This window comes from Anolis carolinensis, unplaced genomic scaffold (assembly GCF_035594765.1).
Source record: "Anolis carolinensis isolate JA03-04 unplaced genomic scaffold, rAnoCar3.1.pri scaffold_10, whole genome shotgun sequence".
NCBI classification, from domain to species: Eukaryota; Metazoa; Chordata; class Lepidosauria; order Squamata; family Dactyloidae; genus Anolis; species Anolis carolinensis.
The window spans coordinates 19,904,614-19,923,233 of NW_026943821.1; the positions used below are offsets into that span (position 1 = coordinate 19,904,614).

At 44.0% G+C, this 18,620-nt stretch overlaps 1 protein-coding gene across 2 annotated transcripts in view; it reads right to left on the reverse strand.

Moving 5' to 3' along the window:
• Positions 1-339: 339 nt before the first annotated feature.
• Positions 340-18,620, reverse strand: part of azin2 (antizyme inhibitor 2) — a 42,438-nt gene continuing 24,157 nt past the window's right edge. Inside the window, 11 exon segments of one of the 2 annotated variants that reach the window (NM_001293706.2) lie at positions 340-673; positions 2,401-2,615; positions 3,408-3,520; positions 4,185-4,347; positions 5,370-5,535; positions 6,185-6,319; positions 7,195-7,367; positions 8,079-8,252; positions 9,178-9,353; positions 11,817-11,935; positions 13,427-13,662. In NM_001293706.2, coding sequence (NP_001280635.1) covers positions 520-673; positions 2,401-2,615; positions 3,408-3,520; positions 4,185-4,347; positions 5,370-5,535; positions 6,185-6,319; positions 7,195-7,367; positions 8,079-8,252; positions 9,178-9,276 — 1,392 coding nt within the window. In that variant the 5' untranslated portion in view covers positions 9,277-9,353; positions 11,817-11,935; positions 13,427-13,662 and the 3' untranslated portion in view covers positions 340-519. 2 annotated transcript variants of the gene reach the window in all.

Below are 18,620 nucleotides of genomic sequence, written 5' to 3' on the forward strand. Positions count from 1 at the left end.
TACACACAACACAAATATATGACTCACTGACAGACCCCACCAGGACATGAAAAGCGCCTTAAATGTATATTTAAATGTATAATTATGTATGTTTTTAATATATACTCGCCATGCCCACAGAGATGTGTATCTATACCAGCCATGAGCAAACTTAAGCGGCTGAGGGGGAAAAGGAAAGGGCCTGAGGCTGTTAGGAATGGTGGGAGTTGAAGTTCAAAACACTTGGAGAGAAGGCCCAAGTTTCCCCATGCCTGGTGTAGAATAACCAACCAAACAGAAAGATCCTTTAAAGACAAAGCAATATCCGCTCACAGACTGAAAAACAACGGACCCCGGAAAGAGGAGGAACAGGATTTTATGTTGCATACTTAAAAACCGCACCGCTTCTTTGGGAGAGGAACGGAGGAGAGGAAAAGGGGAGCAAGAGACCCAATTCCAGGGCAGAGGAGGAGGTGGATATGAAGGGGAGGCTGGAGTGCGGGAGGAGGGTTCCTGCGGTGGACGATGGGCCTCCTCCGCTCACATGATGCTGGCCGGGGCGAAGACAGGGGCTGCGCACAAGGAGTCTGTGATCTCCCAGCCACAGGAGAGTGGGGTGCAGGCGCTCTCCCGGCCCTCTTCTTCTTCTTCCTCGGTGTGGAGGAGCTTCCCCCACAGCAGCTGCACTGCTTCCCTGCAATCCACAGAAAGAAAAAGGAGAAGGATCCATGTCAGCCCCAACTGGGGAGTCAAGAAGGCAATTGTAGGTCATCTGATCAAACAAGGGGACAATGCCAATTTTGCCTCCCCCTTTCATCCCAGATGATCAAAACAGAGGCCTCATCTACGCTATCTGCTTTGAACTGGATTATATGAATCTACACTGCCATATAATCCAGGCTGGATCTACACTGCCATATAAAATCCATATTATCTACAGTAGGCCCGGGCTGTGGCGCAGGCTGGAGAGCAAGCCAGCTGCAACCAGCTGCAATGAATCACTCTGACCAGGAGGTCATGAGTTCGAGGCCCGCTCGGAGCCTGTGTTTGTCTTGTCTTTGTTCTATGTTAAAAGGCATTGAATGTTTGCCTATATGTGTAATGTGATCCGCCCTGAGTCCCCTTCGGGGTGAGAAGAGAGGAATATAAATGCTGTAAATAATAATAATAATAATAATAATAATAATAATAATAATAATAATAATAATAGAGGCTCACTTATCCAAGCTAAATGGGCTGGCAGAACCTTGGATAAGCGAATATGTTGGATAATAAGGAGGGATTAAGGAAAAGCCTATTAAACATCAAATTAGGGGTTTTTTTCGTGTCAGGAGCAACCGGAGTTGCTTCTGGAGTGAGAGAATTGGCCGTCTGCAAGGACGCTGCCCAGGGGACGCTCGGATGTTTTGATGTTCTACCATCCTTGTGGGAGGCTTCTCTCATGTCCCCGCATGGAGCTGGAGCTGATAGAGGGAGCTCATCCGCACTCTCCCCGGGTGGGATTCGAACCTAGCAACCTTCAGGTCAGCAACCCAACCTTCAAGTCACAAGGCTTTTATCCCCTAGGCCATCGGAGGCTATGATTTTACAAATTAAGCACCAAAACATCATGTTTGACTGAAAAAGTAGTTCAATACGCAGTAATGTTATGTTGTAATTACTGTATTTACAAATTTAGCACCAAAATATCACAATATATTGAAAACATTGACTACAAAAATGCATTGGATAATCCAGAACCATGGATAAGCGAGTCTTGGATAAGTGAGACTCTACTGTAATTTGAAGTGGATTATATGGCAGTCTAGGCTAGGCATGGACAAACTGCAGCTTTCCAAGTGTTTTGGACTTCAATAAATATCTGATGTGATATGGTTTGAATCAAGGCGTACTCGAAAGGTGTCAGTTGGACGAATCTAATTACATATGCACTTTAAAACTTTATAATTCTTTTTAAATAGAGTTTTAATAGTTTTTTGTTACTGTTTTATTGAATTTTGTTTTGGGCAATGGAATTAGCAGAGGAGTGGTCAGGGATCCCATCCTGGGGACTAGAATAAAGGAGTCCTCTGACCACTCAGAACAGCTCTGCTGGTCTAGTACTTGCAGACGCAATGTTGGCAGCCATATAGGATTTCTTGGCTGCCTAGAGAAGACCTAGATAAATGTTCTCTTGGGTAATAAATAAATAGAAGTTTCTTTATTTGTTACTTTTCATTTTCATGGGAGTCCTGTGCCCCTAAATCTAGCAGATGTGGAAAGCTAACTACATAAAGGCCTTGCTTAGCTTCTAAGTCACACTCTCTCAGCCTCAGCGAGGGCAATGCAAATGTTGCCTCCTGATTCAAAGTCCCCTCTCCTTCCCTCTTCTGGACCCCTGACCCTATCGTCCCCCATTTCCTTTGCAAGGGATGCTCTCACCAGGCCACCCTGGACATGGCGTAGTGGATCCGCGCCGGTGGGCCGCTGCTGAGGGAGGCGGAGGGGGGCACGGCGTAGGCCCCCATGTTTTCGAAGACCAGCCAGTCACCCACATGGAGTTCGGGGAGATCCACCCCCTCTGCAAGGCGGTCCAGGCCATCACCGGTCGGCCCCCAGAAGCTGCTGCTGTGCAAGCGCTGATCCGGGGAGGGCTTCTGCAGCCAGGAGAGAACATTGTTTTTATTGGTTTTGATACTATAATTCAAGGGGACATATTTGGGGAGACAAAGGGTGCATCGACACTGCAGAATTCAGTTTAGCAACACATGAACTGTTGTGACTCAAAGCAATGGGAGTTGTAGTTTGATGAGGCACTAGTCCTCATTCGCAGAGAAGGTTAGAGACCTTAGAAAACTACCAGTCCCAGAATTCCATTGCACTGAGTCATGGCAGTCCAGGTGGAGTCAAACTACATTAATCATAGAGCGTATACGCACCCAAAGTAACTATGACTTTTAAATCACATTCTATGTTTACTGTGTTTTAACTTTTGTCTCAGGCATTTTAACATGGACACGTTTTAATATATGCTATAATGGTTGCATTTTAACTATGTTTTATTATATGATGTTATAGGAGTATATTGGTGCCCCACCTTGAGCAGAAAGGTGAGGCGGGTAATACATTATTATTAATATCAATATTGACAAATTCCAGAACTGCCTCGGGATGAACTCATGAAGGTTGAAGTGCTATAATTATACAGTGTGGATTCACAACAATAACAACAACAGATGGATAACTGCTTGGGTGTGGAAAGTGAAGCTGGGTCAGAAAGCAGTCATTAGATGTCTCTTCAACATATGGTCTCAACCCACATTAAGCCAGCTAGACCCAAACCCACCCGTGTCTCAGCTATCAAGGCAAGTGGGTCTCTGTGGAAGGGGGGAGCAGATTTGCTCGGCTTCCCTTCATTCATGAGTCCCAGGAGCAAAAACCTTCCTTACCTGATGCAGGATGGGGATGGGGCAAGCGTTGTTGAAGATGACTGAGCCAAAGGAGCCATAAACGCCATCGTTGAGATGGTAGACAAAGCTCTTCTTGCCACCAGGGTCTTCATCTGAAAGAAAGGGAAATGCACCAGAGACCAAGTCAAGGACATCTTGGGGCATTTCTTATTTTAGGATCTAAAGGGTGAGAAAAGCGGTGTAGAAATGTTGTAAATAAATAAGACTTTCTTTTCTGGTTCTGTATGAAAATGGCTTCGAATTGCCCATCCACTTATGGTGACCCAATGAAATTTGTAGGCAAGGAATCTTCAAAGGTGGCTTTGTCCTTTCCTGCATCTGAAATGCAGCCCACAGTACCTGGGATTCATTCACGGTCCTTCTGGACTTCTTTATGGACTGCCACTCCCAGAATGTTGGCTGTGGGATTCTGGGAGTGACAATCCAAAAAGGTCCCTTTCCCACAATGCTCAGGAATCTCTAGCCTGCAGCATTTGGGGAAAAGGGATCGTGGACAGATCTTGTGCCGTCAAATCGCCTGTCCATTTAAGGCAGCACCATAAATTTCCTTGGATTTTCTTAGTCAAGGAATGCTCAAGAGGTTGCATTGCCATTTCTTTCCTCTGAAAGAGAGCCTATAGCATCTGATATTTTATTGACAAGTTTCCAAGTGCTAACCAGGGCCGATCCTTTATACCTTCCGGATGGCATTTAGGCCAACTTAATGGCTCTTTGCTGACTCCCCATCCAACCTTTCCTACTGCTGACCAGGCCTACCTTCGGAGCTCACTTGGTCCAGGGTCACTTCCTTCTTGGCAACAATGTTGACTGCTAAAGTGAAGGCCGAATCCACGTAATAGCGCCCCAGTTCGGCCATGATCTCCACCCCACAGCCTTCAGGGAAATACAAGTCCAAGGCGGAATTGACCACAGCTGATGTCTGAATGGGAGCAAAGCAGAAAATAGAGAAATTATGTAAAAGGCATCCAGACCGAGTGGCTGTTCAAAGGTGAGTCCCAAAAGTCCTGAACCAGGAGCTACAAACTGGACCAATACAATTCACACAGCATTACAAATGTGTCTATTTTGAAGCAAATAGCAGGGTGGGTAGGGAGATCTAATTCAGAATAGCAATGGAGAATAATAATAATAATAATAATAATAATAATAATAATAATAATAATAATACCACCACCCTGTGGCTCGAACAAAGGTTTAAAGCTCATCTGTAACAATGGGTGTATCCATGCTGAAGAATTATAGCAGTTTGATCCTGTATTAATTGCCACAGTTCCACGCTATGGAATTGTAGTTGTAATTAATTGACCTCTTTCAGTGCTCTGGTGCCACAGCAATCTCAGAAGTCTATAACACTATGTAACAGAATTTGAAAACGTTTCTGTTCCTGGTTTGAAAGTGCTATTTTCTGTTCAGTTGTGCGGTCCTTACTTTAAAAGTACGAGTTATTGTTAGTTGTTATACTCCAGAAATGTCATTTTTGGGGCTGCCACAAACTATGTTGAATTGGTTGAGACTCAATGAGATACTGAAAAACTATAGCAAAATATGCTGCAGGATGTCTTGCAATGTTTTTATGGTAAATCCAACTGGGAAATGACATTTATAACCCAGGAACAAAAATTATGTTGCATAGTGTAATATAGAGCCATTACAATTAAAAGTGGTGTCAAACCGCTATAATTCTGTAATGTCAACAATTAACTAGTCTACAATGTGAGTATGGCATCACGTCTAATTGGGGGCCTTGGAAAAGTTGCATTTTTGGATTATATCCTCCCAGAATCCCCAATTCCTTTTTCCCATAGTCTGCTGGAATGAAAACAAAGGAAGAAAATGAATGGGATAGAGAGGGGTGTATTTATAATTGTTATGTGTATCCCCATTTTCTCTCTCTAAAAAGAGACTCAAAGCGGCTCTCAATAAAACCAATACAATACGTGCCTCTTCAAAGCGGCCCCTGGACTCTTCGAAAGCAGGGAAGCCCCCTCCGATGTCCAGGAGATGCATCTTGTAGCCCACTTCCGCCCCCATTTCAAAGACCAGGCGAGCGTCTGCTATGGACTGAGTGAAGATCTGGGGGTCAGGGCAGCTGCTACCGAGGTGGAAACTGGGGAGAGAAGACAACAGGGGTGTTTTGCGCAAGCCAAAGAGCGTGCGTTGTCCGTAGACACCTCCAAGGTTATGTGGCCAGCATGACTGCATGGAGCGCTGTTACCTTCCTGCCGAAGTGGTACCTATTAATCTACTCACATTTGCATGTTTTTGAACTGCTAGGTTGGCAGAAGCTGAGCTAACAGCAGGTGCTAACTCCGCTCCCCGGATTTGAACCTGCAACCTTTCAGTCCGCAAGTTCAGCAACTCAGCGGTTTAACATGCTGTGACATCGGGGGCTCCTATGCACTTGTATAGCCTTGTTAGAAATACATTCTTCATTATTCAGAATGTATTCTTTAGAATGTGCGTTTCTTTTGTAAGCACTCTTTTCTCGAAAGAATTGAGATAAAATAGTTTACTGCTTCACCAATGTTTCCAAACCCGTTTCTTTAGAAGTGGTCTTTGGACCTACGTTTCTTTCGGTCTTGCCTTTAGTCCTGCTGCCCTGGAGATTTTTGCTGGTCCCCTCCAAAACTTTGAATGCGATTTCCTGCTTCTTGGCAGGGGGTTGGACTGGATGGCCAATGAGGTCTCTTCCAACTCTACTATTCTATGATTCTATGATTTAGCAGCACTGCAAAGAAGTCCACCACTTAACTTACCTGATGCCTACAACCTCCACTTTCATCTCCTTCGCGGTTTCGAGGAGATGCCGGCAGGTTTTAAGGGTGGCCCCAAATTTAATGCTCAGATGGGTGGAAGAGCGGGAGTCATCAGTCGCCAGGCAGAGAAGCATTCTTGCGGGAAAGGAGCAGAGATAGCAAACATGGTCAGCTATGTTTTTTATCTATATATGTATTACTATTATTAGCAATAAAAGTCTCATACAGTTTGTAGAGTCAGTAATTTTCCAATGCATTTATTTACATCATTTCTACCCCGCCCTTCTCACCCGTAGGGACTCATGACAATGCATGACTTATATCACATATACACTCATTAAAATTATTTTTTAAAAATTTTTCAGAGTAAACCATAGTGACTGTGTTTGAATTGCAGTTCCAAGAAGTAAACTTTTCCAATCAGGGCTTAGATGATAGGACCAGAGGTGCACTTATGAATGCAGTATAGAGGCACCCTAAGTCTAATGGTCTGAATTTACAGGAGGGCAAATTTTAACTGAACGTTAGAAAGAACCTCTTGACAGTGAAAGCCATTGGACAATGGGATCAAATGTCCAAAGATAGGGTAGGTTCTCTTGCTCTGGACGTCTCCAAAAATTAGACTGAGGGCTCCCTGCTTCAAGGGTTGGACTAGATGGTCTATGAGGGACCCTTCCACCTCTAAGATACTATGGCCTTTTGCATTTTACCATTTATTTATTTACTTCATTTATACCCCACCTTTCTCACCCCACAGGGGGCTCAATTTATGTAGTTGGTCTTAGGGGTGGTGGGGTCTCCTTCTCCGGATGTCTCCAAAAGTGAGACGGATAGCTCCCTACCACTGAGGATAAGGAAGGGATTGGACTTGTTGGCCTCAGGGAACCAGCTCTAGGATACTATGGCTCTTTTAGCTTTACCATTTATGTAGATAAGGGTCACACCCATATTCTGTTCCCTTTCATTTCATGCCTGACCTCTTGCGCCCAGTGCTGCCAAGGCCTACCTACCTGGCGGAGGGGTGGCTGCGGGCCACCTTCCCTAGCTCCACCTCATTGTCGAAGGTCATCAGCTGCACCCCTTGGCTGGCTGCGTACTTGATCAGGGAGAGCTGCTTGCAGGGGCTGGCACAGATGATCCGCTCCGCTGGGACCCCAACACTCTTCACCAGGGCCATCTCTGTCTGGAGAGGCAACAAGGAAATGCTTTTGGAAGGACACACCTGGTTGCATTTTGGAGAGAAAGGGGATGTGCTGCAGGATCAGGCCTTGCCCCCCATATTTAGGCAGCGCCTGGCAGCTTCCTTGTTGATGGGGTACCAGTCTGAATTTTAACAGAGATAAACTAGGCACCTATTGGGAGGGAGGGAGGGAGGGAGGGAGGGAGGGAGGGAGAGCTAAGCACCTGGGAGAACTCCTTTTCTCATTAGCGGTATTTATTACAAGTTGAGTCTCCCTTATCCGAAATGCCTGGGACCACAAGTGTTTTGGATTTCGGATTTATATTTTTATTTTGGAATACTTATATTTGCATATATGATGAAACATCTTGGAGATGACACCCAGGTCTAAATACAAATTTGTTTATGTCTCACCGAGACCATAAACACATAGCCTGAAAGTAACTTCATGCAATGTTTTTAATAAGTTTGGGCATGAAATATAGTTTCTGGATTGAACAAGAAAACAAAGAGGTCACTATCTCGGCTACCAACTGGGGTGATTTTGGAGTATTTTTGATTTCCGAATATGTGTTACTCAACCTGTTAATGGTGCTACAACTATGCCATGTTGTATCTGGAGCAACATAAACTGAATGAACATGTCCCAATCCAGTTTGTTCCCCATAATGGGCACAGGGGGGTCTTAGCCCCTTCTTTCTGACACTCTTTTACCTTATTGGCACAGCTGAACCCGGCCCCCAGGCCTGCCAGAGTCTGCACTACTCCCTTGCTCCGGTTGCACTTCAGGGCATAGAAGGGCTTGATCCGTGGCAAGGCCTTCAGGAGGCGCAAGTGTTTCTTCACCACCTCCTCGAGATCCGCCACGAAAAAGGGCTCCCGGTTGCCCTGGAGAACAAAGGAAAACACCATCATCCCAGCCACAAAATCACAGCACACAGAACTTACTGTATATATTTGAGTATAAGCCTAGTTTTTCAGCCCTTTTTTTAAGACTGAAAAAGCCCCCCTTGGCTTATACTCGGGTGAGGGTCCTGGTTGGCTTATATTTGGGTCAGCTTATACTCGAGAATGTATGGTACATTTATTATTTTTCTCTATTATTATTGGTATTATTACATTTATTATTTTTTCTATTATTGTTGCTACTATTACATTTATTTTACTCTATTTTTTATTATTAATAATACATTTATTATTTCACTCTGATATTATTATTATTATTATTACATTTACTATTTTACTCTATTTATTATTACATGTATTATTTTCCCATATTATTATTATTATTATTATTATTATTATTATTATTGCATGTATTATTTTACTCTATTATTATTAAAAAGATACATAAGCACATTTACACTGAAGATGGGAATAATGATTTAATCATTATCTTAAATTAGAGCTTTATGTAAATATTCAAAAACATTCAACCTACCGATGCCTCAATTAATGTAATTTTATTGGTATCTGTTTTTATTTCTGAAATTTACCACTCTCGGCTTATACTGGAGTCAATGTTTTCCCAGTTTTTTTGTGGTAAAATTAGGTACCTCGGCTTATATTCGGGTCGGCTTATACTCGAGTATATACGGTATATGTATCAAGGACACATGGCAGGTTCTATGTGACAAGGAGGGTATCTGGGTGCCATTTTCCCATCCCAGAAACCCCACAAGGGTCACAACTGGCTAGGTCCCCAAAATGAAAACTGGACAAAACCTTTGGAAAAAAAATTAATCTGTTGTTTAAAAAGCTGAAATAAGTGATGAACACGACAACACCAAACCCATTGGCTTCTGCCTCTCACCGTTTGGTCCACCTCGAGGAGGAGGTTCTCCAAGACATCCTTGGTGGTGAAACCTTCCTCCACCATGACGATGTCCGACTCATCCAAGCACCTGGTCATTGTTGCTGTCGAAGGAGGACCTTGCTTCGAAACCCTCCGTCAGGAGGGGGGAGGATGGTTTTTAAGTATGCAACACACTGCAGAAGGGAAGAAGAACAGGGGTGAGGCAGCCGCCTCAGTTCACCTTGGCCGAGCGGAGAAGCTCACCTGCACCTCGTTCATTCTATCTGTAGATTATTACAGCCAGGAGGGGACTGCAGCACAGTTGTACCCATTGAGAAACCCCACATTTTCCTCCCTAGATGCCCTCAAATAATCTCTCAGGTACATGTGGGACAAATTTGTCACATGTTTGGCTCTTTTGGTCCATTTTAGGCTTAGCAGAAGCCTTTTAAAAACATACTGTAGTGATCAGTTGAATTAAGAACATCAGTTGGAAGGAAAAAAAGTTTAAACTGCTCAAGGGAAGAAATAATTCTTTTGAGAGTTGTATCATCACATGTTATCATTGTAACTGTTGAAGAAGTGCACCTCTAAGTGAGAGGCAACATTGAAACCGCTTAGCTTATGTACCTGAATAAATTTGTTACTGTTTTTCAACATCCAAGCCTCTGTTACATATATTCTAAGCCAAGTTACGCTACCCTTGAAAGTAAAAGTAAACATCTCCCTACGTCTTTGGTGGTTGCATTGCCCAAACTGGTGGCAGTCATTACAAACTGGTGGCAGCGGTGGGATAAAAAAGATTCCCCCTGCCTGAAAGAGCCTTAGTCGTTATTAGTCCTTTACAAATTGGTGGCAGTCGTTATAAATTCTTTACACATACCATCAAACATTTCATAGGATATTTGGGGACAAGCAATATCACAGTATGGTCAAGATGGCAATAGTTATTAAGAGGAAGAACAGCCAAGCTAGGAGGAGTTGCAGTGGTTTGCATTTGCAGAGCTTGACCCTTCAATTCCTTACAATGTACAATTCAAAATGCTTTTTTAAAGCATAATTTCATTCAGAAGAGAATTTGGCAGATGTCTGGTAGAATGGCATTCTCTCCTTCCCACAATGGAAGCAGAGCTCCATGCGTTTCTAGGTCAGCTGTTATCTTGCATCATTGCTCCGTCCACCAGCCCATCCCTGAAGCATAAGATCCCAGCCTAGTAGACGATAATTGGCTTGCTCAAGGCCAGCAATGACCTATAGACTTAGATCCCTTCTCCCTTTCCTCTGTCTGGAAACAGTGTCTGTAGTATCCAAGGGGAGGAGAGAAAGAAGTCCTGCCATTGCTTTGCATAACACACAATGCAACCTCTGAACACAGGGGTGTAGCTAGCATAATGAGGGTATTGCCTCCCCCAAATATGAATTCTCTATTCCAACAAAACATATTTCAATCTCCAGGTTTCTAGCACTGCACAGCACGATACACTGACCATTGTTCCTACCTAGAACTGTAGGAGCCTCCGATGGCCTAGGGGATAAAAGCCTTGTGACTTGAAGGTTGGGTTGCTGACCTGAAGGCTGCCAGGTTCGAATCCCACCTGGGGAGAGCGCGGATGAGCTCCCTCTATCAGCTCCAGCTCCATGAGAGAAGCCTCCCACAAGGATGATAAAAACATCAAAAATATCCGGGCGTCCCCTGGGCAACGTCCTTGCAGACAGCCAATTTTCTCACTCCAGAAGCAACTCCAGTTGCTCCTGACACACACACACACAAAACCTAGAACTGTGCTGTGTTTGCTTTCCTTTGGTCACTTTGCCTATCCCCACCCCCTTATTATTGTTGCTTAAACAGTCTTCATAAATGCAAAACGTTCAGTTATTGCAATGCTAGAAATTTAGGGAATGATAAAATACCATTTGCAAAGGTAAAACTCATTTGGGGGGGGGATGCAGGATAGAAATCAAGCACCTCATTCAATTAGTCAGTGATAGACCAGGATATAATCTCTCAGCCAAGATGGCCTGCCTATTTGCTTCATTATTTTCTCAATCTCAGACAGCAAGGATCTGGGGACAATAGTCATTTATTTCAAAACGCAGCTGTATAAAATCCACACTGAACTGGATTATATGGCAGTGTGGACTCACCCAATTCAAAGTAGATAGTGTGGATTATCTGACTTGATATTCTGGGTTATATGGCTGTGTGGAAGGGCCTGCAGAGTAAATTGACCTATGCTGAGAACTCAACAGAGGCAAGAGACAGTAATAGAATCATAGAGTTGGAAGGGTACCCGAGAGTCCATCTAGTCCACAGTTAACTGAAGGAATTTGGGAGTGGCAATCTAAATTTGGGAGTGGCAATCTAAATGGAAGACCCTCCCAGGATTCCCTAGTCATGCCAAGAGGATGGCTAGGGAATCCTAGGTCTGGAGGTCATATTTCAGAGGAAGGAAATGGCCAAGCCTAAGAAATTAATGGGTCGCCATAAGCCAACAGGAAACTTGAAGGCTAGCTGTCAAGGGGCTTCTGGAAGCATCATTCCAAAAGGAAAACCCTTCCTCACATACCCACGCCCTCCATGCTCCTGCTGCCAATGAGGAAGATGAAGGAAACTTCTTCCTCTGTACCACTGTGTATCACATTGCATAAGGCCTCACCAAGTCCCGAAGCCTTCCTCCTCGGCGGGTGGCTAGGTGAAATGCCAGGGGGGCTCTCCGGTGAACTCTGCGCTTTTGCAACACCCCGAGGCACAGTTGCTGCTGGGGATCCGAGATCTCTGCAAGGGGAAGGGGAGATCCACTTGGTTACCAAGGCATTTCGACGGGCGATTTATTTATCGTGTCAGAAGCAAATTGAGCATACAGTTATAATGCATAAAAATCATAAAGTTAAAAACCTGGCGTTATTCTAAATTTCATTTGACCAGAAGCTGGCCACTTGGAGTGCCTCTGGTGTTGCTGTAATAAGGTCCTCCATTGTGCACGTGGTAGGGCTCAGACTACATTGTAGTACGTGTTCTGTGGTTCTCCGCACCCACATGCATGTCTTGGACTCCATTCTGTGGCCCCATTTCTTAAGGTTAGCTCTGCATGTTGTGGTCTCAGAGCAGTCTGTTCAGTGCCTTCCAAGTCGCCCAGCCTTCTGTGTGCCCAGGAGGAAGTTTTTCATCTGGTATCAGCTACTGATTGAGGTTCTGAGTTTTAACCTGCCACTTTTGGACTCTCGCTTGCTGAGGTATTCCTGCCAGTAACGCTGTAGACCTTGGGAAGCTATTTCTTGATTTAAGGCATTGGCTTGCTGGCTGATATCTGAACAGAGGATGGGCCGGAGATGTCAATGCCTTGGTCCTTTCATTACAGGCTGCTACTTCCCAACCGACAGGTAAACAGAATCTGTTGTTGTTGTTGTTATCTTCATCACCACCAGCACCATTATTTTCTACTTTTCTTTCTACATTGCAGAATAAATGGAGTTCGGCACCACTTTAACTGCCCTGGCTCAATGCTATGGGATCCTGGAATTTGTAGTTTGGTGAGACACCAGCACTTTTTGGCAGAGAAGGTGAAAGATCTTGTAAAATTTCCTCCCAGGATTCCATAGCATTGAGCTATGGCAGTTAAAGTGGTGTCAAACTGGATTCATTCTACAGTGTAGATGTGTCCAGAGGCAAAGATGGAATACACTATATTTATCTATATCTACGTCTGCCCCTGGGAACCCCGGTGGCGAAGTGTGTTAAAGCACTGAGCTGCTGAACTTGCAGACTTGAAAGGTCCCAGGTTCAAATCCCGGGAGCAGAGTGAGCGCTCGCTGTTAGCTCCAACTACTGCCAACCTAGCAGTTCGAAAACATGCAAATGTGAGTAGATCAATAGGTACCGCTCTGGCGGGAAAGTAACGGCGCTCCATGCAGTCATGCCAGCCACATGACATTGGAGGTGTCTACGGACAACGCCAGCTCTTCGGCTTAGAAATGGAGATGAGCACCAACCCCCAGAGTCAGACACAACTGGACTTAACGTCATGGGAAACCTTTACCTTTACCTTTTTACGTCTGCCCATCTATACAGAAACAAGTACAATATACAGTATGAAAACGACATAGTAACAATCCACAGAATGTTAAAGAGCAATAAAAAGCATTTAAATAACATAATTTATTTACTGAAATGCTCATCAATGTCTACCGTTAAACCTCCCCACATATCCAGGCCCAGATCAAGACCCATTTCATGATACAGATGTAGACACACAGACACCCCGCCCACCTTAAAAAGCATTTAAACGGATTTTTCCCATGGGTCTCCCAAGAGTAAATATCTTCTTCTTCTTCGGTTCCGGCAGCGGCTCCCCTTCCTCCTCCTGCCCCTCTCCAGAGCCTCCACCATGCGAAGCCGCACCAGTGAATCCTGGACCCGGAGGAGGCCAAGCCGCCCTTTAAATAGCTGCCTCCTCTCTGGCCCCCTCCCGCCTGCCTCCCTGCTCACAAGAGTTGCCCTGGCAACCGGGCTCAGCCTCCTGATTGGCTGAGAGGGATAAAAGGAAGCAGGACCAGCTCATCTCTCATCAACTCATCTCTCATTCTGCACTTAACAGGTGTACATCCCAAGGCTAAGGCCAGGGAGGCATCTACACTGTAGTTTGATGCTACTTTAACTCCCAGGGCTCCATGTCATCACATTCTGCACCTAACAAGTATACATCACAAGGCTAAGGCCAGGGAGGCATCTACACTGTAGTTTGACACTACTTTAGCTCCCAGGGCTCCGATGGCCTAGGGGATAAAAGCCTTGTGACTTGAAGGTTGGGTTGCTGACCTGAAGGCTGCCACGTTCAAAGCTCCCTCTATCAGCTCCAGCTCCATGCGGGGACATGAGAGAAGCCTCCCACAAGGATGGTAAAACATCAAAACATCCGGGCGTCCCCTGGGCAACGTCCTTGCAAACAGCCAATTCTCTCACTCCAGAAGCAACTCCGGTTGCTCCTGACACGGAAAAAAAAAAAAAAAGCTCCCAGGGCTCCATGTTATCACATTCTGCACCTAACAAGTGAACATCCCAAGGCTAAGGCCAGGGAGGCATTTACACTGTAGGATGAATGTAGCTTGACACGACTTTAACTGCCAAGGCTCCATGTTATAGAATACTGTGAGTTGTAGTCTGACAAGGTCTTGAAATCTTTTTGCCGAAGAGTGCTGGGCCTGCTCAAACTACCAACTCCCAGGATCCCATAGTAAGTAACTTTATTTTTCTACCCCGCCACCATCTCCCAGCAGGGATTTGGGGTGGCTACACAGGACACAGGCCCGAAGATACAGAACAAGTAGATCAGTTAAAACATATTGCAATAAAAACACAGTAAAAACAGCATTTATACAAAACAGTTACTTTAAACAAAACAATACATAAAACCATAAAACTTAGTTAACATATAAAAGGTAAAGGTTTCCCCTGACGTTAAGTCCAATCATGTTATGTTGTAATTACTGTATTTACGAATTTAGCACCAAAATATCACAATACAGTAGAGTCTCACTTATCCAACACTCGCTTATCCAACGTTCTGGATTATCCAAAGCATTTTTGTAGTCAATGTTTTCAATTTATCATGATATTTTGGTGCTAAATTCGTAAATACAGTAATTACAACATAACCTTACTGCGTATTGAACTACTTTTTCTATCAAATTTGTTGTATAACATGATGTTTTGGTGCTTAATTTGTAAAATCATAACCTAATTTGATGTTTAATAGGCTTTTCCTTAATCCCTCCTTATTATCCAAGATATTCACTTATCCAAGCTTCTGCCGGCCCATTTAGCTTGGATAAGTGAGACTCTACTGTACTGTATTTACGAATTTAGCACCAAAATATCAGAACCTTGGATAAGTGAGTCTTGGATAAGTGAGACTCTACTGTATTAAGGCAGGAATGAAGGGGTAGGAGGAAATGGCCATATAAGGAGGTACGAGCAGGCCAGGAACACAGCCGATGGGTTAACACATGGTTTCCCTGAAATCATGTGTTTTGAGAGAAACGAAAGTAATGAAATGTAATACTGCACCACAAATATGCACCAATGGTTTGATATGTGGGCGGTCGTAAACTGAACCCACTGAATTGTATAAATAGACACTCGACCCTGCCTGCGGGGTTCTCCCTTTTCAGCATCTAGTTGTGCGTGGGATGAACCTCTGCAGCTGCAGGAAACTTTTAGTAAACTGCTTTCTTTGGAAAAAACCTCCAGTTGTCTGTCTCCTACTTCCACTGCGTCCGCACAGACACACAAGCCGAGAAGAGGGGAAGTCTGGTTTCCGCTACATTTTCTGGTGACCCCGACGTGATTCCACAATAAGACGGACCAGGAGATCGGAGACGGATCCCGTTGGCAGGACGGTCCCAACTCGGCGGTGGGGGCCAGAGGCAACTACCGTGAGACGAGAAGGGGCCCCTGAATATTGTAAGACCGGCTGCGGTACTTGCCTCTGATGCCAACGCCGGCCGACGGTGGGAGCCGCAACGACAGCGAGGTTCCAAAGAAACCAGGCAGGGAAAAGGATCCAGGGAAAAGTCCAGGGGCGAAGGTTGGTCCGACATCTACAGCAATCTGGCAAGTATAGTGGTTAAAATGAGACACTAAGGGAACAGCGCCGGGAGGGACACAAAGGTTCCCAGGGAGGTATAAAGGGGTTCTGTCTTGTTATTCCTGACACACACCGTTGAGTGTCCAGGTGCCCAGTCCAAGGCAGTCCCCTCTATTAGGCAGGATGGGAGGCAGTGGGTTCAAATCCACCACCCCATTACAGTGTATGTTAGACAATTTCGGCTCAGTTGCAAGTAGAGCCGTAGAAGGAATTCCCCAGAGAACAAGACTTGTGAGGGTGCCCCAAGACCAAGTCGTGCAGGGCTCATGAGGAGTCGCAACTCCCGGGGAAAGGAAAAAAAAAAAAACTGTTTGATTTCTTTGTCATGTGTGGGGAATAATGAGTTTCAAGTTCTGCATGTTTCGTGGTAATATTGAAGTGAAAATGAAAAATGAGTCTATAGATTTACACAAAAAATGTTGAGCACAAATATCTAGAAATGTTTTATTACGGTTGAAAAAAAAATCTGATTCGAAGAGGGTCTGTGTTAGTTTGCTTTTGCTGACAAGCTGCAGAGAGGCGAGAAAAAGGGAGGGAGTTAAAGTGGTGTTGAGGCTCAGAAAGTTTTTTCCTTGTTATTTCTGAGGAACAAAGGCTGTTTTCTTAAAAAGTTTTCCTTTGCACCTGGGCCTCATGCCAAAAAGATAGTGGGAAAATCTTGGCAACAGTTCAAGGTAAAAACTCCCTGTTATTCTTGTTAAAACTCAGGCGAAATGCCCAGAGAAAGATAATGGAATTCCAGTGGACAGCCAAGGTCAATGAAAGCCGCTGTAAAAATGTAATGTGAATTTAATATGAAAAAAAAGAAAGAAAGAAAATGATGATGTAAATGTGTGTATATATATATATATATTGGGGTTCTGTCTTTCACCTGGATCTTAAATCCTTGCTTTTGGACTTATTTTGGGACAACTGGGTGAGAATGTTTCATGAGCTGAGATAGAGTGTGTGACTTTATCTAAACAACTAACCACTAATCAGAATTCCTGTGGACCTTGTGTGAATGAGATGTATGTGTTGAATTCAAAATGCATAAAGAGTTATAAACAATGTTAGTAGATTTGTTCAGAAGCAATTCGGAAGCTGTAGATATTTTTTTTTGGAAAAAAAAATGGTCTTAGGCTTGAAAAAAAAAAATCCTTGTTTTGAAAGAACAATGCTTCAGTGTTTTTAGAGAACATGGTGCTACAGACTTTAAACCCCTTACAGGTTATAGGGAAATGTTGGAGGTTCTTTTTTTTTGCAGCACTTTGGAATACAAGGAGAGGAGTTATTGGTTGTAGAGACTTTGTATGGAAAACTGTCACAAGTTGGCAGTGCAAGAAAAAAATATATATATATATTTGTTTTTGAAAAAAAAATTGACCCCATATTCCTGACACAGAAGGATTAAGAACTGACATTGATTTTTAAATTTTTAATTGACATTTTATTCAAAAAGGGAGCTAGTGCCCAAGTGATAAAAAGTTATCCTTTTGAGAACCAAAGACATGATATAATTGGCTACGTCTCATGTTGCTTCATAATAATTTTGTGAGATTTGGATTCTGGACTTTGTGATTTTGGCCCAACTCTTTCTAAAGGTTACGGAAAGGAAGGACTAGGACTTTTGTAAACGGGACATTAGATCATGCAAATAGGGGCATTTTTTTCCATCGCCCCCAGCCTGGATTTTGCCAGATTTGAGAAGCGGCAGGAGGCTTTTCAACGTGTGTTACTAACAAATTTTGAGCTGTTCAACGAGTCGGTGTAAAAGGGGAATTGAGTAAGTTTAACACTGCAGCAGGACTGGAGTGGAAGATTGCATTGCAGCAAGTGGATACACGATTGTTAAATCGTTTGCGGAAAGGAAAAGAAAAAGATGCGGAGAAGAAAGATTTTGTTGGATTTCAAGACAGATGAGTGTGTTGTCAAAGGCACAGCCTCTGAGGAGGCCTGCCTTGGATGTGGGCGAAACGACTAGAGAGAGTGCTTCAAGAGCCATACAGCCTGGAAGGATGAGTATTTCCCTCCCCTTCTTTTCCCTCTCATTGTTTTTTGCTACAGGTCCTGAACTCCTGTATGGGATAAACCCAGAAGTCTATGAGACATGTTTATTGAGAGGCCTGGGAGGGCCTATAGGTGTTGCTGAGTGCTAAGGCTGTGATGGAGTGTGGCATCAGGCTGGAGGCTGTAAGGGCTGACCAACTCAACAACATACAATTTTCTATTTTGACCCAACTCTCCTGGATAGGACCTTTTGTAATGGGACATTGCAAATAATTCGGATTTTTGACGGATTTGAGAGACAATGAGGGACTTTTTCATATGCCATCTAACAACCTTGCTTTTTAAGCCAAAAGGAGGATATAGCACGGAGGCAATGTGACAAAGAATAAAATAAGTTAACCATTGCAGCAGGACCAGAGTAAAAAGGATTACTGCAGATCGCGAAAGAAGGCCCATGGAGGAATCATTTCTCAAGAGGCCATGGAGGGGTCGTTTGGGAGCTGAATAGTGGCCTACCTGCCCCACCCGTGGAGAGACAAGGGATTTCAACAAGATTGGCTGAGACAAAAGTGATGCCGAACAGGATGATCGACAGATGGGTAATCCGTTCCCCCTCCCCCATTCTCTCTCACTGTCTTCCTGCTTTCTTTTTCAGCTTTTTTTTTTTTTTTGGACTCCTGTTCCTAAATTGGAGATCCATAAGGCATTGTTACTGAGAGGCCTGTTTTCCAAAAATGGAGATCCATAAGGCATTATTACTGGAAGGCCTGTTTTGGAATCCAAAACAGTTTAAGTCTACCCCACCCACACGCTGGGTATACTAAGTAT